The sequence below is a fragment of the Triticum urartu genome, chromosome 7 (genome assembly GCF_003073215.2).
Source record: "Triticum urartu cultivar G1812 chromosome 7, Tu2.1, whole genome shotgun sequence".
In the NCBI taxonomy this organism is placed as follows: domain Eukaryota; kingdom Viridiplantae; phylum Streptophyta; class Magnoliopsida; order Poales; family Poaceae; genus Triticum; species Triticum urartu.
The window spans coordinates 129,078,139-129,103,384 of NC_053028.1; the positions used below are offsets into that span (position 1 = coordinate 129,078,139).

At 46.0% G+C, this 25,246-nt stretch overlaps 1 protein-coding gene across 1 annotated transcript; it reads right to left on the minus strand.

Annotated features, from left to right (window-relative positions):
- Positions 1-5,981: 5,981 nt before the first annotated feature.
- LOC125524149 (12-oxophytodienoate reductase 1-like) lies at positions 5,982-7,642 on the minus strand. The gene is made up of 2 exons (XM_048689221.1): positions 7,124-7,642; positions 5,982-6,911 (listed from the first exon to the last, which is right to left on the minus strand). The coding sequence occupies exons 1-2, from the start codon at positions 7,461-7,463 to the stop codon at positions 6,145-6,147; spliced, it is 1,107 nt and encodes a 368-aa protein (XP_048545178.1). The 5' UTR covers positions 7,464-7,642; the 3' UTR covers positions 5,982-6,144.
- Positions 7,643-25,246: the final 17,604 nt, after the last annotated feature.

A 25,246-nucleotide genomic window follows, 5' to 3' on the forward strand; every position in this document is an offset into this window, starting at 1 on the left:
GGTAGAATGACTCGGGAACCTTTGTATCCCAAGAAAATTAAGCAAGATTCTCAGACAAATAATATATATGCACCTAGTTCGTCTAAAAAGAAAAAAATGATAGGACTGTGCATGCTTCTAGTGAACCTATTACTGAAACACCTGAGAATCCAAATGATATTTCTATTTCTGATGCTGAAACTCAATCTGGTAATGAACCTGAAACTAGTGATAATGTTAATGATAATGTTCATAAGATACGGGCCCACTTTTTTCTGCGTTCTCTTTCATTTTTTATATTTCTATTTCTTTCTCTTTTTATTTTCTCTTTTTCCCCATTCCAAGTCTATTTTTTTACATTTTTCTAAACTTCGAGATTTTAAAAAAGTTTGTAATTGCAATTTTTATTCAAATGTCATAAAATGCTACGAATTACAAAATGTTTTCCTATTTTAAAAAATGTTTGGAATTTAATTTTAGTTCCGTCGTGCCAAATTTGTTCAAATTTATAAAATTATTCTCATGTTTTAAAACATCTTTGTATTTTTCAAAATTGTTCCAAATTCGAATAATATTCTGGTTTTAACGATTTCTTCAAAAATTGAAACTAATGTTTCCATTTGTTCACCGTTAAATTTCTATATCTATATCTATTATATATCTATACCTACTAATAAAGCAATGTGCGTTTCTCCAATTTTTTCATCCGTTCATCGCTGAAAGATTTTTTTTTCTATCCGAGGTGGTACTAAACTTTTGAACGATCGTTTGTTAGCAAAGAAAGACGATTTGTGCAGAATTTCGTAGTGGGCCGCGCGCGTTATGGCCCAGTAAATTCAGCCCGTGTTTTCCTGCCCAAGCAGCAATAAAATAAATCATATTACCTGCACGGTGCGGCAAATAGTTTAAGCTACACACAGAGCGCCCAAGACATGGCGGCCCACTTTTTTCTGCGTTCTCTTTCATTTTTTAATTTCTCTTTTTCCCCATTCTAAGTCTATTTTTTACATTTTTCTAAACTTCAAGATTTTTTAAAAAGATCGTAATTGCAATTTTTATTCAAATGTCATAAAAAACTATGAATTACAAAATGTTTTCCTATTTTAAAAAAAATAGAATTTCATTTTAGTTCTGTCGAGCCAAATTTGTTCAAATTTAAAAATTATTCTCATGTTTTAAAACATCTTTGTATTTTTCAAAATTGTTCCAAATTCGAATAATATTCTGGTTTTAACGATTTGTTCAAAAATTGAAACTAATGTTTCCATCCGTTCACCATTAAATTTATTTTTCTATACGAGTTGGTACTAAATTTTTGTGCGTCCGTCTGTTTTTTATTAGCAACCCAGATATTTGTACTTCGGCTGCACACGCTGTGGCCCAGCCAAGCCAGCCCAGTTATTTGCCTCCACAAGAAGCTGAAAAACTGTATTTGACGCCCTGTGCGGCAGATAGTCCGAGATTTGCACAGGACGCCCAAACTGTGCCGGCCCGTTACGTTATTCCTTCCAAATATTTTTTTACCTTATTTCTTCAAAAAAATTGAAATAAAGTTAAGAAAATTATATTTTTCAAATTTTTCAAAAATGTTCAGACTTACAATATTGTGTTCCTGTTTTTATGAATGTTTTAAAAAAAATCTCGTTCGAAATTGTTTTTGAAATTCAGAACATATTCAATTTTTTCCCAAAAACTGTTTGTGTTTTCAAAAATGGTTTGGATTTTGAAAAAAATAAGTTTAAAACATATTTCAAATTTGAAAAATATTTGTTTTAGTAAAATATTCACAAATTTAAAATAATGTTCGCGTTTAAAAATACGTTTTATAAAATTGTTCTAGATATTCAAAACATGTTCCATTTTCAAAAGTCAGTCACAACTTAAAAAATGTTTGTGTTTTCATAAAAAGCTCATGTCTTCAGAAAATGATGTCGTTTAAAAGAATCATTTTTTTAAAAATGGACGAATATGGAAAACATTATTCCTAATTTCAAAACATATTCACTTTCCAAGAATATTCGGCAATTCATATTTTTTAAGAAAATCTATCTTTTTATAAATCTGACATTGCAGTATGTTCTTAAATATTCGCGCTGGCCATTGGTTAGCAGTAGGTATTTGTTGTCATGGCTAGCAGCACGTGGTCGAGTCTTTAAGATCATGTGTTTGATCGTTCAACCCTTCATTTTTCTGAATTATTACTCGTGCCTTGCAACCAAAGGTCATTTCGGTGCCTGCCACTAGCTGGTCCAGACACGATTGGTTGTGCGTTCCACACACTATTTGACGCAACTAGCGTCATATACTAGCTCCACGCAGCTGCCCCAAGAAAAGCAAAAATATACGTATAGATTTAGTTTCAACCATTCCACACGTAGTTCCCATTTTTTTGGCTTATCCCCAACTGGGCCTACCACGCATTTCTTTTTCTGTCGCGCTCACAAGCAGCAAAAAATTAAGGACGCGATGGGATTGAACATGAACCTTCCCTATTGTGTCAACGGAGAAAGCCAACTCAGCTAGCTTGCAGTTATGATAGAAATAGTCCCACCTTGGAATTTTATACTAAATCACACCAGTTTTTTTATGTTGTTAAGTTGTCTGGAAATAAAAAAGTTGTGTGAGAATAAGGAAGTTGTCTCGAGAATCATGTGCAAAACGTGGTACTCCATAAATTATTGCCGGAGGTAACTCGTACGTGTCAATAAAAGACAATATGCTGGTCGGCTATAGCCTATAATTGAAAAAATTGTGGGCACATGCTAATAGAAGAAAATATGCTGGTTTTGCTCTAATTAATAAAAAAATTGTGGGTACGTGAGCGCAAAGTTAGCCGAAGAGAATAAACCCTGATAATAAAGGGACATTCATGCCTGGTTATGTGCTAATTATGCCAATCAAACAAAATTTATGCACTGCAATTAGTAAGCCATCCGGTTACATCGTCGTAGGAGAGTGTGGTCAAAGCAACTGTGCCTTGAAGGTCGCTGCGTAGCAACCAAATAAGGACGCAACCACAACTCTGAGATGGAGGCGGACCCGGAGGAAAAAGAGGCACCAGTTGGGTGGTCGCCACCACGCCGACCAACCCTACTATTATCTAGATCTTGCGAGCCGACGATGGCAGAAAAGAGGATAAGCGACAATATAGATCGTGCGTTGTGTTCACATAAAGGATGTGGAACAATGTGTTTGGAGATGTGGGGAATGCTGACATGTTATTTTTATATGATTTAATTTATGTAGCTCTTTGAAGTCCGACCTTTATTTTCGAACGTTCGACGATTTCTCAAAAAACAAGTGGTCAGAAACAATGTATATGACTATTTTATATCATGCCTAGGTTTATAATTTTTGTAGCAGACTTACTTGCAAATTGCAACACCGACAATAGTTTGGGTGACGGAGGAGGTGACTATAGGCGAGGCGCTAGCCGATGACACCTAACCGACGCGGCCGAGCACTAATGCTGACTATCTCCTTCCATTATTGACGGTCGCCGCCCACATCGTTCCACCGACAAAAGGTTGAACTATCACCGTCGACGATGTCAGGAAGGAGAATAAGCGACAATATAGATCACGCGTTGTGTTCACATAAAGGATGTGGAAGAGTGTGTGCGGGGATGTGAGGAATGCTGAGATATTATTTTTCTCCCGTTGCAACGCACATGCATATTTCCTAATGTACTCCTATATATATGTCCACGAGACTCAAGCAATACAACGAATCATATTCCACCAAAATCTCTCTCTCCCTTCTAACACTACAGACCACAAGGTTAACGTTAGTTTATACGGAGTACGTTACAAAGTTATCTTTCTCAGACCACGGTATGGGGATGCGAAAAGTTATGGTAAATTGCAGATCAGTATAAGAAGCACAATAATATCCCTCATGTGCACTTCAAACAAAAATACGTGTGTCAAACAAAAAATGAGACACAAAGCTAGCTCATCGATCACACTTTTACAAAGTCACTGAAAGTATACTCCCTCCGCCCCACAACATAAGACCTTATTGTGGTTATTATTCTGGTGTGTTGGTTCTATGGGGCTTTAGCATGACGACTTTCCGACTGTCTACTACAACAAGTTGTGTCCGACTACGACGAGGGAGGGGCGATGACGGCGGCGCGCCTTGGCTCACTTCAGTGCGCGTAGTCGTCGCTAGGTGGTCTATGAATCTTGATGTAATTTTTATTATTTCTGGTGTTCGTTATACTGCCATGATTGGAGATGAATAGGTCGACAGTTTCCCGCAAAAAAATGGATGTAATAAGGGCATCTCCAACGGTGGCCCGCAAATTTTTTCTCGGATCCGTCCGCGGACACGGAAGTTGGAGACCGCCATTGAACGTTGTCCACATACATTTCAAGCCAAGTTTCAACTTAGTGGACGAAATTCATGCAAACCGGCTGATATTCATCAAATTTCAAAAAGAAAATAGCATAAAATCATTCATACATAGCATGCATATAAGTCCAGTGTCCCAAATTCGATGCCCAATAAGTTTTTTGATGGGTCATGTCATCCGACACATACTGCCCCTTCATCTTCATCTAACAATGTGTGTACGTAAATGGTCGTCCCTCTATCTTGTGGTACATCACGTTAGCGCGTACGGGCTACACAATGTGTAGAGCAACATTGAGTGCATGAATGATTCAATCAACAAGTAGAGGAAGAAGAAGTCAAGCTTGCGATCTCCTCCTTTGCCGCCTGCAATGGCCACCTTGCCTCCAGCTGAGCAACTATGTGACAAAACTTGGTGATCATGGGCCGGATGGTGTACCATTGATATGATAACGACCTCACATTGCGATCATGGATGATGTGCATGTCATAGGGCGCAATGTGCTTTTATTCGTGAAATGATTCGTGCACTTGCTGCCAGAAAGTCCTCTCTCTGCTCCTGCCTACGAAATCCATGGATACGGCTAACCACGCATCGCACAACAACTCATCATCCATGGTCGAGTGCCCCGCCATCCTTTGTACTCTGCAAAAACGACATGGTCCGAAAATAAGCTCAATGACATTTGATCGAACACCTGTAGGGCGTGGTAGCCGCTGTGGAGGTCGTCGACAGGGTGGCGGAGTGCACCTGGGTACAAACGGCTCCAGAGTGGACTGCGCTATCATAAAAGGCAAGCGGACACGTCAGTACTGGTTGCGAACATCCGGCAATGCCTGCATGGGGTAGCTAAAATGACATCATCTTAACTGCTGTGAATGATGTTGCGTTTATAAGAGAGAAATCAGAACTTTGATTTGAAGGAGGACCGGTCCAGTTTCTCCTTCTCCTTCAATATGCTTGCACCCAGGTCGTGTTGCACCTCCTAATGTGACTTATCCACTGGGATAGATGGAGTAGCAATTGTTAGGCTCACATTTATATCCTACACTTTCATAAAATTGCTAATATAGTAATTAAAATTTTTAATTATACCTATTTATCCTCTCTAGGTCCATCTTGATTTTTTCAATTGATATCAGAGGCTCGTGAACTATCTGGTGGTTTAACTGCCCTAGACTAGATGATTCGTGACGGGAGAAAGTGGTACTTAAGTCCAATGAGCTATTTGACCCAATGGTCGGTGCCTCCTCCCAAGATGAGAAGATGTATAGCTACGGGGACCTAACTAGAGATTTCTAGCTAAGCAATGCATCAATGTTCAAGAAATAATTGATCGAGTGATGGAAGAAATATGGGAATCGAGAGGCCCTATTGGTGTCGCTACCGCTACGGAAGTGCTTACGCCATCGGTGGCCAAGCCCAATGCCCCTCCTTCCTCTACCTACCGTCAGTGATCAATCCCAATGAATATGGATGAGTTTATCCAAAGCCACCACTTCAAAAACCTAAATAATGAGAACAATTTGAATGAGTGAGTGAAACCATTACATGCTACAACCGCATATCTCTCGGGTTTATTTTCAAAATGAAGAAAAATTTGAATCCACCCTTGTACCAAAATAAAAACAAATGCGTACGAAAATTTGTCACGAGATGAATATCCCTATATTTTGGCATTACAGTGGAAAACAAAAATAAATTATTTGTGAAAATTATACAATGCACATGTGTGAACTCACATATTGAATAAATCATTGCATACTACATAAGTGAACCACATAAGTAATTGAAGTTGGGTGAATGAACTACTCTGTATTTGAGTCATCAAGGAAAGGATAATCTGTGTAACCAATGACAGGATCCTGCGTGTAGAAGGTGGACCGGTCATACTTGTTCAAGGGGACATCTAGCTCGAATCTCTTAGGCAAATCCGGATTAGCAAGAAATAGCCTCCCATAGGCAACGAGATCTGTATAACCATCAATCACCACTTTGTTGCCTTCCTCTCGATCATACCCTCCCGCGGCAATAAAAGTGCCATTAAATGCTTTCCTAAAGGGCAATAGCCCATGGGGTATCTGCATGCGACCATCCACAATGGTCGTGTGAGGCTCTACCATGTGGCAATAAAGAAACTCTTTGTGCTTATTGAGTTGTTGTACCATGTAGGTACCGAGCACATGTGGATTAGAATCGAAGCAATCCATGTAGTCGGTGAACGGAGACAACCTGATTCCGACACGATCCGCGCCAATCTCATGGACGATAGCATCAATCACCTCCACGGCAAAGCGGCATCGGTTCTCAAGGCTGCCACCATACCTGTCAGTACGGTCGTTTGAGCTATCTTTCATGAACTGCTCCAAGAGAAACCCATGTGCTCCGTGGATCTCGACACCATCGAATCCCGCCTCAATGACATTCCGAGCGGCCCGTCTGAAATCGTCTACGATCAACGGTACCTCGTCTGTATGAAGCCGTCGAGGCTTGGAGTAGACCATGCCGGACTCAGCATCAGGCGGTATCTGCTTGTCGGTGCTGGAGATCGGCGCATGCCCATCCGGCTGGAACTCTGTTTTATTTGCGGTGTAAGCAAGGCCCAAAATTAGTAGCCACAAATAAATCGCAGGATCAGGTAAAAAAATTGTCACGGTACTCAGTACTTCCTCTGTAAACTAATATAAGAGCATTTAGATCACTATTTTAGTATTCTAAACGTTTTTATATTAGTTTACGGAAGGAGTACAATTCATCAGCACAAAATGCCATGAACTCCTAACTTACCGTTTGAGGAGACCCTTCCGGCGTGCCAAATCTGGCAGAAGAACAGAGCGCCCTTGGAGTGGACGGCATCAACGATGGGTTTCCAAGCGTTGACCTGCTGCTGCGTCCAGATGCCAGGGGTATCAGGAAACCCCTGGGCGGTGGCGGAGACGCCGGTGGCCTCGGCGATGAGCAGGCCGCCCTTTGTCGCCCGCTGCGAGTAGTGCAACGCCGCGTGCGGCTGCGGCACGTTGGTGTAGGAGCGGCAGCGCGTGAGCGGCGCGAGCACCACCCGGTGGGAGAGCTCGAACTGGCCCATCTTGTGGGGCGTCAGCAGCGGGATCGGCTCCTTCGTGGCCATCTTGTCTCGACCGGTTGCGGATGTGCTTCGATCGACAGCTATGAAGCGGTGGTGCAATATACGGAGTATGAAGCTATGCGATGGAATCTATGACAAGCGCACCTAAGCTTTGTTTGCTCTGTTTCTTGCTTGTGATGTGAGCTCTGCTCGAATGATGCTCTGTCCCTTGCTTTCAACGGTAGGTGGCGGGGTCTTAATAAAACAAAATATATTATGTCTTAATAAAGTACCAGAAGTTTGGTGTGACAATAAGCGGTGACGCAGCAAATGTGTATTCTAGAGGCTAGAACCTAAAGCGTGTGCATAATGGCAACAAAAGAACGTCATACTTTATGTACAAGCTCTTCTGTCCGTTCATTCTTGAGAAAAAAATGCCACCCGTGTCAGGCATTACCTGCAACACTATAGCAACTCTAGCGGGGGCCATACGAATGATAGCTACTCCCCCGTCTCATCATATATTCATGTTTTTTTTATATTAGTGTAGTTGTTGAGTATAATGTTTATTAGGAAAGATGGGATGGATTATGATTTGTTCTGGCTTGTCTTGTACTTCAAGTAGATGATTGTATTTTTATATATATGCTCACGAGGCTCAAGCAATATAACGAACTATTCCACCAACCTCTCTCTCCCTTCTAATATGGTATTTATCGCAAGTCGATCTTAAACCCTAGCCGTCGCCGCTTCCGCACCCGCGCGTCGCCCCCGGGGCGGTCGGTCTACATGACCACCGCCAGGGACCGCGCCGCCCGCACCTAGGGTTCGTCCGCCGGTCGTGTTGACCGGCTGCCCTAGAGAGTCTTTTTCCCGAGCCTTACTCCGGGGTTTTCTTTCTCCCGCCGGTCATCTTGATCTCATGGTTTCTTTTTGGTTTTCCAATCTATTCTTGATCGGTTTGCGTCGCCCACCACCGCCGTCGACCCCAAGCTCCTCTACTCCGACCCCGGCGCGACCAGCCGGCCTTTCCTCTGACCCAGCGGCCACGCGTGCCGAGGCGGCCCGTCAGGGCTAGCCGTCGTCCGTGCGTCGGTCCGCCCGTCGCCCTGCGCCGGCCGTCACCGTCCTGCTCCGACCGGGACACCTGCATCACCCCGACCCGGCGGCCTCGCGCCATGCGACGGCCAATCATAGCCGTCGCTCGCACGTCGGCATGCCCATCGATCCACATCACCCGCCTCCGCCGCGTCTGCACGACGGCCCAACGGTCTACCTCGCCGGCCTCATCCTCGGCTGCGTCGGGACGGCTGCGTCAGGCTCATCAGCCGCCTCAACTCGGGCGCCACTGCTCCGTTGGTCGCTCGGGCCTCACTGCCCGGGCGCCGGCGTTGCTTTGGTAGCCCGGGTGCTGGTGCTGACAAGCTCGTCCGCACGACGTCACACGCCGTCCGTCGTCGCCCGCTTCATTTCAGACTCCGCCGCCACCACGCCTCCACCGAGCGGCGTCCCCGACCTCGCGCGCGATCGACTTGATCACTAGCTCGCCGCCACGATCTGCCTCATCTCCGTCGCGCGACCAACCTGGCCCGTCGGTTACGCGCGCCTCCGCATGTCCCGTGAAGATCGTCCCCGAGTTAAGCACGCCTCTCCACCGATCAAGCATCGGGCTGTTGCTGCATCGCCCCGTTGGGCCGCAGCGCCGCCACCTCGTGGTTCTCCTCGCAACTGCATCGACTCGTGCGTCGCCGCTGCGTCGCCCCTTCGGGCCGTAGTGTCGCGATACGCGGTCCCCGTCGCCGCCTCGAGGCCGTCCCCGTGGTTGCACCGACTCGCGAACCGCCGTTATGTCGCCCCTTCGGGCCGCCGCGTCGCGACCCGCGGTCCCTGCCGTCGCCCCCTCGGGCCGTAGCGCCGCGGCCTGCGGTCTGCTCCGCCGTCACAGCGCGTCGACCTCCCATGGTATGCGCCGCGCCGTCTACCTTGGCGCGGGAACGCCACCGTCCGTGCCGGTCTTCGTCATGCTGTCAGGGTTCTTCGCCTACTTCGAGCATCGCCGCCGCACTCTTAACCTCACCGCCACCACCGCCGTCAGGCCGCCGCCGCCGCTCTTCTTTAGCCGCCGCCGCCCGTCCACCCCCTTCGTCTTCGTCCAAGCACCAGCCCGTCGCCAGCGTCGCCGTCATCTACCCCGACCACTTCGTCTACTCTGACCACCGTTGGTGACATCGGCCCCGCGCCGATGGACGCCGCAATCGTCGTCGAGTTCTTCTCTGCTGGCCCCTTCGACTTCTCCGACATGGCGTACAGGTCGTGCAGGTCCCTCGTCTACGCATGCCCGGTGCTGGCAACACCGATGCATGCCTTCATCCATGACATGTCCCCGGGCCTGGCAAGCCTGGTCGGCGCTTCGTCAACTTCGTCTTCGTCCGTCTAGGCATGCCCGGTGCTGGCAACACCGGTGCGTGCCTTCATCCATGATGTGTCCCCGGGCTTGGCAAACCCGTCGCGACGCGTCGTCAACCACATCTTCTTCCCGATGCACCACTACTTCGACACCACTACGCCCAGGCTAACTCGGCGCCCCCTTGCGCCTGCGGCTCCACGGCGACTTCCTCGACACCGGCCACCCCGACTCAACATCGACCACGGCATTCTTCGCGCGGCTACCTCGACCACGGCTCCACCACCCACGCTCATGGCTACATCGACAAACGGCACAAAGGTCTACCGCCTGCTTGAGCAACCTCGTTGGTTTCCACTCCGGCCACGACTCCATGATGCGTCGATCATTACGACCGTGGGGGGTGTCCGTCGGCTTGCCTTCGAATTCTTCTCTAGTCTCACCGTCTGCATTGCTACCATTGTGACTGCGGGGGGATGTTGAGTATAATGTTTATTAGTAAATACGAGATAGAGTAGGATTTGTTCTGGCTTGTTTTGTACTCCAAGTAGATGATTGTACTCCTATATATATGCCCACAAGGCTCAAGCAATACAACAAACTATTCCACCAACCTCCCTCTCCCTTCTAAAAGTAGTGTTAAAAATAAGAGAGTAGGATTTTTGGTCCAAAATGATGCTCTAGCACAATTGTTATATGCATATAGACCGGCATAATTTATGCAGTGTGCTCCATATCGAGCTCGCAAGCCTTCATATTTCAAGGTTTTGGACATTGACTTCCTCCCGCATGCTGATCGGTCAACGGCGTAGTCATCCGCACAGTTGTTGCTTCCTCATGTGTCAATGCCGCAAACGCCTTTTCACTATGAACAACGCCAATTAATGGCCGCCGTCACATTCTGCACCCTTTCCCTATATGCACCCATTTTTTGCCGGAGCGCGCCCATACATGGGTATGTAAAATCTCTGTCGCCCCCACCAGTATCGCCTACACACCCACCCCATTGCCCCCTCGCCCTAAGGTGGTTGTCACCTCATCCCCTCTCTTCGCCCTTCCCCATCACCGCCACAATCACCCTCAATGACCATGTTTATGCAGCTGAGCTCTCTCCACAGAGCTTTCTCGGTGAGACCGAAGGGACCGTGCTGAGAGAAAGGTTCTGGAAGATGGTGTGCCACTACTCTGTGTGGGTCAAGGATAACGCACATCATAAGGTTGAATCATCCATCGGCCGCACCTGCCACCCTCGACTACTTGATCGCATCTGGATGGCAGCCTATGCGAAAATGGACGTCGCACGCATGATGATCTTAAAAAATGTGGTTGTATCCCGCATCCAGGATGCACATGCGCTCGTCGACCACGTCCTCGTAAAAATCATAGCAACTGAAGCCTCCCCCGCCTATGAGGTAACTTCCAAAGGGAGGAATGATGTCTACTACACAACCTTCTTCTTGTAGACGTTGTTGGGCCTCCAAGTGCAGAGGTTTGTAGGACAGTAGCAAATTTCCCTCAAGTGGATGACCTAAGGTTTATCAATCCGTAGGAGGCGTAGGATGAAGATGATCTCTCTCAAACAACCCTGCAACCAAATAACAAAGAGTCTCTTGTGTCCCCAACACACCCAATACAATGGTAAATTGTATAGGTGCACTAGTTCGGCGAAGAGATGGTGATACAAGTGCAATATGGATGATAGATAAAGGTTTTTGTAATCTGAAAATATAAAAACAGCAAGGTAACTAATGATAAAAGTGAGCACAAACGGTATTGCAATGCTAGGAAACAAGGCCTAGGGTTCATACTTTCACTAGTGCAAGTCCTCTCAACAATAATAACATAATTGGATCATATAACTATCCCTCAACATGCAACAAAGAGTCACTCTAAAGTCACTAATAGCGGAGAACAAACGAAGAGATTATGGTAGGGTACAAAACCACCTCAAAGTTATTCTTTCCAATCAATCCGTTGGGCTATTCCTATAAGTGTCACAAACAGCCCTAGAGTTCGTACTAGAATAACACCTTAAGACACAAATCAACCAAAACCCTAATGTCACCTAGATACTCCAATGTCACCTCAAGTATCCGTGGGTATGATTATACGATATGCATCACACAATCTCAGATTCATCTATTCAACCAACACATAGAACCTCAAAGAGTGCCCCAAAGTTTCTACCGGAGAATCGCGACGAAAACGTGTGCCAACCCCTATGCATAGGTTCATGGGCGGAACCCGCAAGTTGATCACCAAAACATATATCAAGTGAATCATGTGATATCCCATTGTCACCACAGATACGCACGGCAAGACATACATCAAGTGTTCTCAAATCTTTAAAGACTCAATCCGATAGGATAAATTCAAAGGGGAAACTCAATCCATTACAAGAGAGTAGATGGGGGAAGAAACATCATAGGATCCAAATATAATAGCAAAGCTCGCGATACATCAAGATCGTATCACCTCAAGAACACGAGAGAGAGAGAGAGATCAAACACATAGCTACTGGTACATACCCTCAGCCCCGAGGGAGAACTACTCCCTCCTCATCATGGAGAGCACCGGGACGGGTCTAGATTGGCTTTTGGTGGCTACGGAGGCTTCTGGCGGCGAAACTCCCGATCTATTGTGCTCCCCGATCGTTTTAGGGTATATGGAGATATATAGGCGGAAGAAGTATGTCAGGGGGGCCACGAGGGGCCCACGAGGGTGGAGGGTGACGCCCGGGTACTTAAGCTACAGTGAACCTCCGCTAATGATGCCACGTCACCTCGGTTACTGTGATAAACTCGCGTCACTTCGAGACCCAGTTAAAATTTTCAAATTTTAAAGTAAAACCAAACAATAACAGTTTTCAAATATTAAAACTAAAATGTTCGGAGTGAGCCAAATAATGCATAAGTAGTAATGGTGGAGAAACCACATTGTTATAAAAGGTTTCATTGCACTTAGGTAATTAAAACAGTAGTTATAACAATTAAATACATACGTATTGGATTTTATTAAATATTAAACTATTTTGTTTTGGGTTAATAATTACTATGAGAGTAGTATAATTATAAATGCAAATTTAGGTACTAGTGATAATTTTTATAAAACAGAAACTAAGAGGAAGCTAAAAATAAATAGAAAAGAATAATAACTAAAAAGAAAAGAACAATCAGAAAAAAGAAATCGAAAGAGAAAGCCCCCACTGGGCCTCGACCGAGCCGGCCCCGTCGGCCACCCCACCAGGCCGGCCCAACCGGCCACTCTCCCCCGCACTCCCCATACCCCCGAAAGCCTAGCCGCTTCCCCACGTCGCCCCACTCGCTCCCCCCCACTTCCCCACTCGATTGGATTTGGATCGGGAGGATTTCCGATCCCCTCGCCCCTGTACGTCGACGCCGGCGCCCGGAGCTCCCCCGCCGGCCTACTTCCTCCTCTCTGCCGGCCTGCCTTCCCATCGCCGTCGTCCCCGTCAACCCCCACGAGCACCACTGCCCCGTTCCCTGCTTTCCCCCGTGGGCTCACCCTCTCCCTCCTATCTGTCTTCTCGTGCACCACCACGCGCACACGCGCCCGCTGCTCGTCGTCGTTGTGCTCGCTCTGGCCACCCCTTGCACGCCCTGCCTGCACCACTGCCCACGTCCCTCTGCGCGTCGTCCTCCTGGTGCTCGCGGCCGACCAAATGGTCGCCGGAGTGGGCCGCTCCGTGCCTCACCGCGGCCAGCACACGGCCAATGCGTCCCGCACCCCCCTCCTCGCCGCTGCGCTGCTGCGTGCCCCGGCGCACCCAACCAACCCCCGCACGCACCGCTTGCCGTCTTCGCCGCCCCACGCCTGGCCGCACCGGGGCCGCGCCGTGGCCGCCCCCTTCCTTCTCCGACGCGGCCACTGCTCGCCACCGTCCCCAACTTTCTGGCCACTGCTCGCTACCGTCCACCATTCGCCTCCCCCGCTCTGTAGCGCCCCGTTGCCACGGTTGCCTCGCCCCTCTGCGCCACCTTCGGTCACCGCTCGCTTCCCACTACGGCTCCGGCCTAGCCTCCCCGCGGCCACTGTCGCAGCTCCTGCTGGGCCGCGGCCGAGCGCCGCCTCCGGCTGCTACGGGCACCACCGCGGCCTCGCCCCGCTTCGGTTGTGGCCACGCCGTGGCCACCGCCCCCTACTGCTCCGGCGCCCTGCCGGGTCCGTCGCCCCGCGCGCCCCTGGGCATGCGCCCACTCGGGCAGTGCCCGCACCCGCGGCGCCCGCAGCAACCGAACCGCTAAGGCCCCTGGGGCCTATGACAGATGGGCCCCACGCCCAGAACGTTTTAACAAAAAAAGAGATTAAAATAATAATAATAATAAATAAAATTAATAATTAATAATTAATCTTAATTAAAGAATTAATTAAACTAATTAATCCTGATTGGATTAACCTAACCACTAATTAAACTAATTGACCCTGTTTAATTAACCTGCTAATTAAATGTGTCAATGACGAACGGGACCCACCTGTCAGGTTGACCAGGTCAACTGCTGACGTCATGATGATGTCAGCAAGAACTATTCTGGATAATGTTGCATTAAAATAATTAAATAAATCATAAAAATGATTTAATCCTTTTAAAATTAATATAAAATAAACCGTAGCTCAGATGAAAAAACTTTGTACATGAAAGTTGCTTAGAACGACAAGACAAATCCGGATACGCAGCCCGTTCGTCCACCACACATCCCTAACCTACCGAACTCGCAACGTTCCCCCTCCGGTTCATCTGTCCGAAAACGCGAAACACCGGGAATACTTTCCCGGATGTTTTCCCCCTTCATCGGTACCACCTCGTACCGTGTTAGGGCACACTTGGCATCACGCTTTGTCATGTCATGTATCGTCATGCTTTTGTTTGCATTATATTTATTGTTTCTTCCCCCTCTTCTCTCGCTAGACACCGAGACCAACGCCGCTGCTACCCAGTACGGATACGGTGTTGACGACCCCTCTCTCTTGCCAGAGCAACCGGGCAAGCCTCCCCCCTTGTTCACCAGATATCGCCTACTCTTCTCTATACTGCTTGCATTAGAGTAGTGTAGCTTCTTACTGCTTTCCGTTAATCCTATTCTGATGCATAGCCTATCATTGTTACTACAACTATTGATACCTTACCGGCAATCCTAAATGCTTAGTATAGGATGCTAGTTTACCATCAGTGGCCCTACATTTTTGTCCGTCTACCATGATATACTATCGGGCCGTGATCACTCGGGAGGTGGTCACGGGTATATACTTATACATAATATATGATACTTGTGGTGACAAAAGACGGGTCGGCTCGAGGAGTACCCGCGGTTGATTCATGAATTGGGGGCTGGAAGGACATACTTTCCCGACATCCCTCTGTGTGAATCTTTATGGCAAAGCGACAGGGCAGGTTGAGACCACCTAGGAGAAAGGTGGGCCTGGCCCTGGTCGACGTTCGCGGTTATTTCAAGATAACACGTTTAACGAGATCTTGGTATTTGATCTGAGTCTGGCCACTGGCCTATACGCATTAACCATCTATGCGGGGACATTTATGGGCACTCGACGTCGTGGTATCAGCCGAAGCCTTTGTGACGTCAGCGACTGAGCGGCGCGCGCCGGGTTGGACTGGAACGCCTGCTCTTGTATAAGGGAGGCTATGTCTGCTCTCCTGCCGCCCTCGCAACGTGCAGGTGTGCAATGGGTGATGGGCCCAGACCCCTGCGCCATAGGATTTAGACCGGCGTGCTGACCTCTCTGTTGTGCCTAGGTAGGGTGCGACGTGTTGATCTTCCGAGGCCGGGCATGACCCAGAAAAGTGTGTCCGGACAAAGGGGATCGAGCGTGTTGGGAAATGTGGCGCACCCCTGCAGGGAAGTTAATCTATTCGTATAGCCGTGATCTTCGGTAACAGGACGACTTGGAGTTGTACCTTGACCTTATGACAACTAGAACCGGATACTTAATAAAACACACCCTTCCAAGTGCTAGATACAACCCGGTGGTCGCTCTCTGATACGTCTCCATTGTATCTACTTTTCCAAACACTTTTGCCCTTGTTTTGGACTCTAACTTGTATGATTTGAATGGAACTAACCCGGACTGACGCTGTTTTCAGCATAATTTCCATGATGTTGTTTTATGTGCAGAAAACAAAAGTTCTCGGAATGACCTAAAACTCCACGGAATATCTTACAATAAATAATAAAAAATCCTCGCCAAAGATGAAGACCAGGGGGGTACACCCTTGCCATGAGGGTGGGCCCCCCTAGGGCGCGCCCCCTACCTCGTGGGCCCCCTGGAGACCTCCCGACTCTAACTCCAACTCTATATAACTGCTTTCGGGGAGAAAAAAATAAGAGAGAAGAAATCATCGCGTTTTATGATACGGAGCCGCTGCCAAGCCCTAAAACCTCTCGGGAGGGCTGATCTAGAGTCCGTTCGGGGCTCCAGAGAGGGGGATTCGTCACCGTCGTCATCATCAACCATCCTCCATCACCAATTTCATGATGCTCACCGCCGTGCGTGAGTAATTCCATCGTAGGCTTGCTAGACGGTGATGGGTTGGATGAGATTCACCATGTAATCGAGTTAGTTTTGTTAGGGTTTGATCCCTAGTATCCACTATGTTCTGAGATTGATGTTGCTATGACTTTGCTATGCTTAATGCTTGTCCCTAGGGCCCGAGTGCCATGATTTCAGATCTGAACCTATTATGTTTTCATCAATATATGAGAGTTCTTGATCCTATCTTGCAAGTCTATAGTCACCTATTATGTGTGATGATCCGTTAACCCCGAAGTGATAATAATCGGGATACTTACCGGTGCTGACCTGTTGGAAATATGCCCTAGAGGCAATAATGAAATGGTTATTATTATATTTCTTTGTTCATGATAATTGTCTATTGTTCATGCTATAATTGTGTTATCCGGAAATCGTAATACATGTGTGAATACATAGACCACAACATGTCCCTAGTGAGCCTCTAGTTGACTAGCTCGTTGATCAAAAGATAGTCATGGTTTCCTGACTATGGACATTGGATGTCATTGATAACGAGATCACATCATTAGGAGAATGATGTGATGGACAAGACCTAATCCTAAGCATAGCTCAAAGATCGTGTAGTTCGTTTGCTGTAGCTTTTCCGAATGTCAAGTATCATTTCCTTAGACCATGAGATTGTGCAACTCCCGGATACCGTAGGAGTGCTTTGGGTGTGCCAAACGTCACAACGTAACTGGGTGACTATAAAGGTACACTACAGGTATCTCCAAAAGTGTCTGTTGGGTTGGCACGAATCGAGACTGGGATTTGTCACTCCGTATGACGGAGAGGTATCTATGGGCCCACTCAGTAATGCATCATCATAATGAGCTCAATGTGATCAAGTGGTTGATCACGGGATCATGCATTATGGTACGAGTAAAGTGATTTGCCGGTAACGAGATTGAACGAGGTATTGGGATACCGATGATCGAGTCTCGGGCAAGTAATGTACCGATTGACAAAGGGAATTATATACGGATTGATTGAATCCTCGACATCGTGGTTCATCCGATGAGATCATCGTGGAGCATGTGGGAGCCAACATGGGTATCCAGATCCCGCTGTTGGTTATTGATCGGAGAGGCATCTCGGTCATGTCTGCATGTCTCCCGAACCCATAGGGTCTACACACTTAAGGTTCGGTGACGCTAGGGTTGTAGAGATATTAGTATGCAGTAACCCGAAAGTTGTTCGGAGTCCCGGATGATATCCCGGACGTCACAATGAGTTCCGGAATGGTCCGGAGGTAAAGATTTATATATAGGAAGTCCAGTTTTGGCCATCGCGAAGGTTTCAGGGGTCGCCGGTATTGTACCGGGACCACCGGAAGGGTCCCGGGGGTCCACCGGGTGGGGCCACCTATCCCGGTGGGCCCCATGGGCTGAAGTGGGAGGGGAACCAGCCCTTGGTGGGCTAGTGCGCCCCCCTTGGGCCTCCCCTGCGCCTAGGGTTGGGAAACCCTAGGGGTGGGGGCGCCCCCACTTGGCTTGGGGGGGAAGCCACCCCTTGGCCGCTGCCCCCCTTGGAGATTGCATATTCTAGGGCCGCCCCCCAAGGCCCCTATATAAAGAGGGGGGAGGGAGGGCAGCCGCACCCTTGCTCTTGGCACCTCCCTCTCCCTCCGTAACACCTCTCCTCCCCGCTTGCGCTTGGCGAAGCCCTGCCGGGATCCTGCTGCATCCACCACCACGCCGTCGTGCTGCTGGATCTTCATCAACCTCTCCTTCCCCCTTGCTGGATCAAGAAGGAGGATGAAAGATCGTGGATGTCGCCTAGAGGGGGGGTGAATAGGCGTTTTAAAATAATTACGATTTAGGCTTGAACAAATGCGGAATAAACCTAGCGGTTAATTTGTCAAGCACATAACCTAAAGCACCTAGGCTCACCTAAGTGCACCAACAACTTATGCTAAGCAAGATAAGCAACTATGTGATAGCAAGATATATGACAAGAAACAATATGGCTATCACAAAGTAAAGTGCATAAGTAAAGAGCTCGGGTAAGAGATAACCGAGGCACGCGGAGACGATGATGTATCCCGAAGTTCACACCCTTGCGGATGCTAATCTCCGTTTGGAGCGGTGTGGAGGCACAATGCTCCCCAAGAAGCCACTAGGGCCACCGTAATCTCCTCACGCCCTCGCACAATGCAAGATGCTCCGTGATTCCACTAAGGGACCCTTGAGGGCGGTCACCGAACCCGTACAAATGGCAACCCTTGGGGGCGGTCACCGAACCCGTACACTTTGGCAACCCTTGGGGGCGGTCACCGGTACCCGTCAAATTGCTCGGGGCGATCTCCACAACCTAATTGGAGACCCCGACGCTTGCCCGGAGCTTTACACCACAATGATTGAGCTCCGAACACCACCAACCGTCTAGGGCGCCAAGGCACCCAAGAGGAACAAGCTCTAGGGTGCCCAAACACCCAAGAGTAATAAGCTTCTCAAACTTCACTTCCACGTATCACCGTGGAGAACTCAAACCGATGCACCAAATGCAATGGCAAGGGCACACGGAGTGCCCAAGTCCTTCTCTCTCAAATCCCACCGAGCAACTAATGCTAGGGAGGAAAATGAGAGGAAGAACAAGAAGGAGAACACCAAGAACTCCAAGATCTAGATCCAAGGGGTTCCCCTCACATAGAGGAGAAAGTGATTGGTGGAAATGTGGATCTAGATCTCCTCTCTCTTTTCCCTCAAAAACTAGCAAGAATCCATGGAGGGATTGAGAGTTAGCAAGCTCAAAGAAGGTCAACAATGGGGGCAAAAACGAGCTCAAGAGATGGAACCATTGGGGAAGAAGACCCCCTTAAATAGGTCCCCACGAATCTGCCCGTTATGTACAGAACAACAGAACAACATAGGAGCGGTACAACCTCTAATGAGCACCGGTACAACCGGTAACAGGCAATAAGCGGTACAACCGGCCCACAACCGCCCAACAACCGCACCACAACAGAGACCAGTCCGGTGGTAGAGCGGTACATGACCGGTACAACCTCCGGACCAATTCTGGAGCGGTACAACCGCTCCAAACACCGGTTGTACCGGTCAAGCGGTACAACCTCTCCATGGGGCGGTACAACCTCTCTGTGTAAAACAGGCAATATCAAAACAGCCACAACTTTCGCATACGAGCTCCGAATTCAACGAAACCAAGTTTGTTGGAAAGCTAATGACAAGGGCTAACACAAATCTTAGAGAGAGAAATATCAATAAGAAGCAAATGAGAAAAGGACCATAATAAAATGGTGAGAACCCTTCCTCGGAAAAGACCGGTAAAACCTCCAACACCGAAAACATCATAGAAGATGCATGCGAACTCCGTTTTCGATGAACTCAAGCTTGTCATCAAGATGACCATAAGCTCTAAGACTCACAAATGGAACCAAACAAGAACCAAGAAAGATGATGCAAGGATGCAATGGTTTGAGCTCTCGACTAATGATACGATCAAGCTACTCCCTAGAGAGCCCCCCTTGATAGTACGGCAATCGATCCTACAACCCGGTCTCCCAACTACCACTATGAGACCGGTAAAATAGAAAACCTATCAAGGGCAAACCTTTGCCTTGCACATAGTCCACTTGAGCTAGATGATGACGATCTTGACTTCCTCAAGTTGGACCACCTTTCTTGATTGTGTTGGCTCGATGAAGACTAGTTGATTGCTCCCCCATACTCTCTATGGGTGAGCCACTCTTCGAGTTGCTCCACTTGAACTTGCACACTGCAAACTTGGACGATCACCACTTGATGTCATCCTCCATGGGTTGTATGAGATCTTCCTCTTGACGCAAGACCATGGAAACATACCTAACCCCACAAAGAACTCTCACGTAGACCATGGGTTAGTTCACAAAGCGTAATGGACAATGCTTACCATACCATGGGATCACTTGATCCCTCTCGGTACTTCTTCTACGCTTTGTGAGTTGATCAACTTGATTCACTCTTGACTTAGTCTTGATCAACATTGAATCTTTCCAACTCTCTTCATTTGGATGATGTCTTGAAGGTAAACATGAATGATCACACAATCTTCTTCTTCAAGACATGCATGCAATAAGCTCAACTCACACATGACCAATCTTTGGATAATTCCTTGAAAAGCACTTTGGTCATCTCATAAACTCCTTGAAACCAACACATGGACTTCAAGACAATCCTCTGGACAAATCCTTCAAATATAACTCAAGGCAACCGTTAGTCCATAGAGATTGTCATCAATTACCAAAACCACACACGGGGGCACCGCATGTCCTTTCAATCTCCCCCATTTTGGTAATTAATGACAATCACTTTCAAGAGAGTTTATATAAGGAATTATGCATCACCATGCAAGGCAACAACCAATAATGCATATATATGAGATGCAAATGCTTAGGAACAAAACTAAAACAAGGAGAAAGCTCTGAAGACTTCTCCACAAAACTCTCTGAAACTTCTCCCCCATTGGCATCGATTGCCAAAATGGGTGAAAAGCTAAGAAGACCAATATAAAAGGTGTTCCTCCAAAAGTTGTGTATTTCTCAACAAGAGAGTGGAATGCCATACACATATCCAAAGGTAATACTTGGAGGGAGACCAACTATATTGAGGAACCAAGATTGCTAAAGGAAGATATGCCACAAAGACATAACCGAGAGAGACACAAGCAATCAAGCAACCAAAAGATACCAATTGATGCAAGCTGTCAAAAGATACCAATTGAACCAACTAGACCAAAGATCCTACGAGCCACGTGAATAAAGGCTATTATGATATGAGCAAAGGAGTGTTCTAAAGAAACTAGAGAAGCTCCCCATGATTTGTGCACACATAAGAATATTTGTATTTGGATACAAAGTGCACACAATAGGATCATAGCTCCCCCAAAATCAATAGAAACTAACAACAAGTGCAAGTGAGCATATAGGAAACTAAGACTAGTACTTGAAACAAACACATGGTTGAGTAACAAGTAAAAGAGACAACTTAAGAAAGGGCTCAACCAAAATGATGTGTGTGAGTCAAGGCAATGCACTTGAGAAGACTAATGTACGGATGAGCATTAAGCATCAATAAAGTCTTGAAAGAATGAGGCATACGGTGCAAGGCCTATCATTCCCGCACACAACTAGCAAATGGGTTCACAAGCTTACTAAAAAGCATATAAAGAACCTATGCTTGTGACATCGCGTGGTGAAGATAGAAGATGAAAGCCTCATCAAGACGAGGGATACCAATTAAGATGGAAAAAGCCTTGTAAAGAGAAGCATGAGGAAAATAATCTTCACCACACACAAGAGCATCAAGATGCAACGAAAGAAGACACACACTCAAGGAAAAATCTTTCATGGAGCCACCAAAGAAATAACATAAGAAAGACAAGGTGGACGTGAAAGAAAGGATATCAACTAGATATGCAACTTATCTCAAGTGTATAAGATTCTAGGTAGACGAAATCATGATGATATATATCTACAAAGAAGGATGTACACCCGAAATAGTTACAACACGAGGAACAAGATATCCAAAGGGAGGTCATACATATACCAATAAGATATTTGCTTGGAAGCATAGCACATGGCTAGATATGGTCTTATTATATATAAATGAATTCCTACCACACACCCATCAAAGACATCAAAACTAGCAACAAGAGATCATTGTTGGGATGCTTTGAGAAAGGGAACAAGTATCACAAGAATGAGTGAATAACATGCCATGATACAACCTACACAAGGTTGATGCAAGAAATGTGTGCATGAAGAATATGAAGATACTTGTTACCGAGTTAACATTGGAAGGATGTAGTAGATACCAATTGAAGGTAGATAGTAGTTCATTGATCATCCTAGCTCGACTCCAATAAGCACATGATGACAACACCTTCCTTGTGAGTGAGCCGAGCATCCAATGTATCTCCAATTGTTCCTAGAACAACAACACAAACAAAATGGTACCCAAACTCATTGGGACCAAAGAGTTAGAGAACCAACAACACATAGGACAAACTCCACATAAATATGTGCATATAGATATGAAAATGAATTTCATGCACATCTCATCCAATTTGAGACTTGGTGGAGTTCCCCCTATATATTGGGTCAAAGAAAGAAAACATGCCAAAGAAACTACAAGAAGTAAATATGCATGCTCAAGACTTTCAAGAACCGAGACCAAAAGACAAAGAAATACCAAGCGAAGAAAAGATACCAACTGAATAAATCATCACTTGGAGGATATCCATAAAAGATACATCAAGGAATGAGATATCCATTGATACACTCAAAAAGAAAGATGTCAAACTCCCAAAAGAGAGAATGGTTCCAAACAAACCAAGCCCTCTACAAAGTTTCATGATGGCACAAAGCACCAAAAAGAAACGGCTTGCCTTCCACAAACACACACTTGATAAGGATCACAAGATGAGTGTTTTATAGAGAATAGGATAGCTCCCCCAAGACTAGTGCATTATAGAGAATTTGCATTTGAATACAAAATGCACGAGGTGGGATCACCACTTTCACTATATTTAGAAAACACTAGACAGGGTCAAGAAATTAACAAGATCCACAAGTGGTATGGAATACAATGGGAGTTGACACCATCCTAGGCAAGAGATAAAGCAAATAAAAGCACATGCCAATGTAAAGATGATCAATAATTTCTACCACACATAAGTGAGTACTAATTGTTTAAAGACAAGAAGTATTTGGAAATAATTCCCGGTGGTAGATAACAAGGATATCCGACATCATCTTCACACCAAACAAAAAGCAAGTTGCAACTTGTAGAGCTAACATGCCACCTAGGAACAAGATAATTTAAAATATCAATTCTAGGTGACAATATCTCAAATGTACACATTTTCTAGGCTAGTAATATACACATAGCATATTACTCCCCCATAATGTGATACCAATTAAAGATAAACAAGAGGCAAAATAACGAACCAACACGAGATAATTAATGGACAATATAGAATTTGATTTTCTCATGAGAAGACATACCACATAGCGACTAGATAATCTTGAAATATCAATACTAGATGGTATTACTCATGTACACACATATATAGGATTGTGAGGTGCACAAAGCACATCACTCCCCCATAATGGGATATTCCATTAATCTCTCACAAGAGCCAACTAAGAAAAGAACAAGATGCAAAAGGCTCAACGCATGACACACACGTACATGATGTGCAAACCAACACAATCAAGTTGGAAGCACAACATATACAAACACATGCAAGGAACAAAACCAAAACATGCAAGGGGGCAAGTAACTTTCAATGTAAGCAATTGAGGTACAAGTTACCGCAAGGAGGCACATTGGATATAAGATATAATCTTGATGATTCAATTGACTTGGCTTGAGACAATAAGAATGATGAAGTACCCTTAATTGTTCATAATGTAGCCAAGTCTCCAATGACCTCCTACATCACCTATTGATCAAGTTTGAGCTTGTTGGTCCCCAACCAAGTTGGGTCCTAAGAGGTTAGTCACAATAGGCTTGGCTACCCAAATGGTTCTTTGCTTCAAACCACTTTGAGTACCAACAAACTTGGCAACCACATTGCCAACCTTATCCTTCCCAAGAGAATAGACATCATCAATAATAATTGGGTTGGATAAGTTATCACTAGTGCATGAAGAGGCGAGGTGACCTTTCTCGCGACATAGGTAGCAACGTCTACTCTTCACTTTCTTCTCACTTGATTTCTCAACTTGAGAAGCATAAGTTTGAGTCTTGTTGGAAAGAGGCTTTCCTTCAACTTGAGGTTGAGAATGAGAGTGTACTTGTGGCCGCTTCCCTTGTTGCTTGTCACTAATGGGCTTCTTCTTCAATGGGCAAGATCTAACATGATGCCCTTCTACTTTGCACTTGAAGCAAGCAATCTTGGCCGAATTCTTGACTTGTTCTTGGCCCTTCCTTTTGTTCACCTTGGACTTATTCTTCTTGTTGGAGTTGAATCCAAGTCCACCTTTGTCATTGGGGGATTTTTGCACACTCAAGATATTGTTGAGTGTGGATTTCCCTTCATGACTCTTTTCCAAGTCTTTCTTCAAAGAAGTGACTTGGGCCTTGAGCTCTTTGATTTCCTCTACATGGTTAGTCTCAACACAAGTACTAGAGGAAGTATAAGCTTCATCGTTAGAGCAACAAGGCAAGGAAAGCAATTCATCACAAGATGTACCAACATTGTGAGTAGATGAATTACAAGGACTAGCACATGGCAATATAGCATTTTCACTAGAAGTAGTGCTAGTATCCACATGAGGCTCACTAGATGTTACCTTAGCAAGCATGGCCTCATGAGCTAATTTTTGCACATTATGGGATACTAGAAGATCATCATGAGAGCTTGTGAGCTTTACATGATTTTCTTCCAACATTCCATAATTGCTAAATAGCAACTCAAGTTGAGCCCGAAGCTCAACATTCTCCTTCAAAATGGATGCTTCACAAGTAAGAGAGTTAGTATCCCAAGCATCATCATTAACAACAATAGGAGAGGACACCTTGCCAAGCTCTTTTAAGTAAGAAGCTTCAAGTTGAGCATGAGACTCGGTGAGTTTGATGAGCTCACCCTTGATGACCCTTGAGCCATTTTCAAGGTGCTCAAAATCCTCAAGGAGTCTAGCATGAGCAACTTCAAGCTTAGCATTTTTAGTTTCAAAAACATTGGCCACCTCAAGAGCTCTATCATGAGATTCCTTCACTCTAGATAATTCTAGAGCAAAAGTCTCCTCAAGAGATTCCTTGGTGGTTTGTTCAAGTTCAAGAGCTTGAGAGAGGTCCGCAATCTCATTAGCATAATCACGCTCATGACCTTCCATTTTATCAATGGTGACCTCATGCTCCTCAAGACAAGATTCCAACTCATCAATATA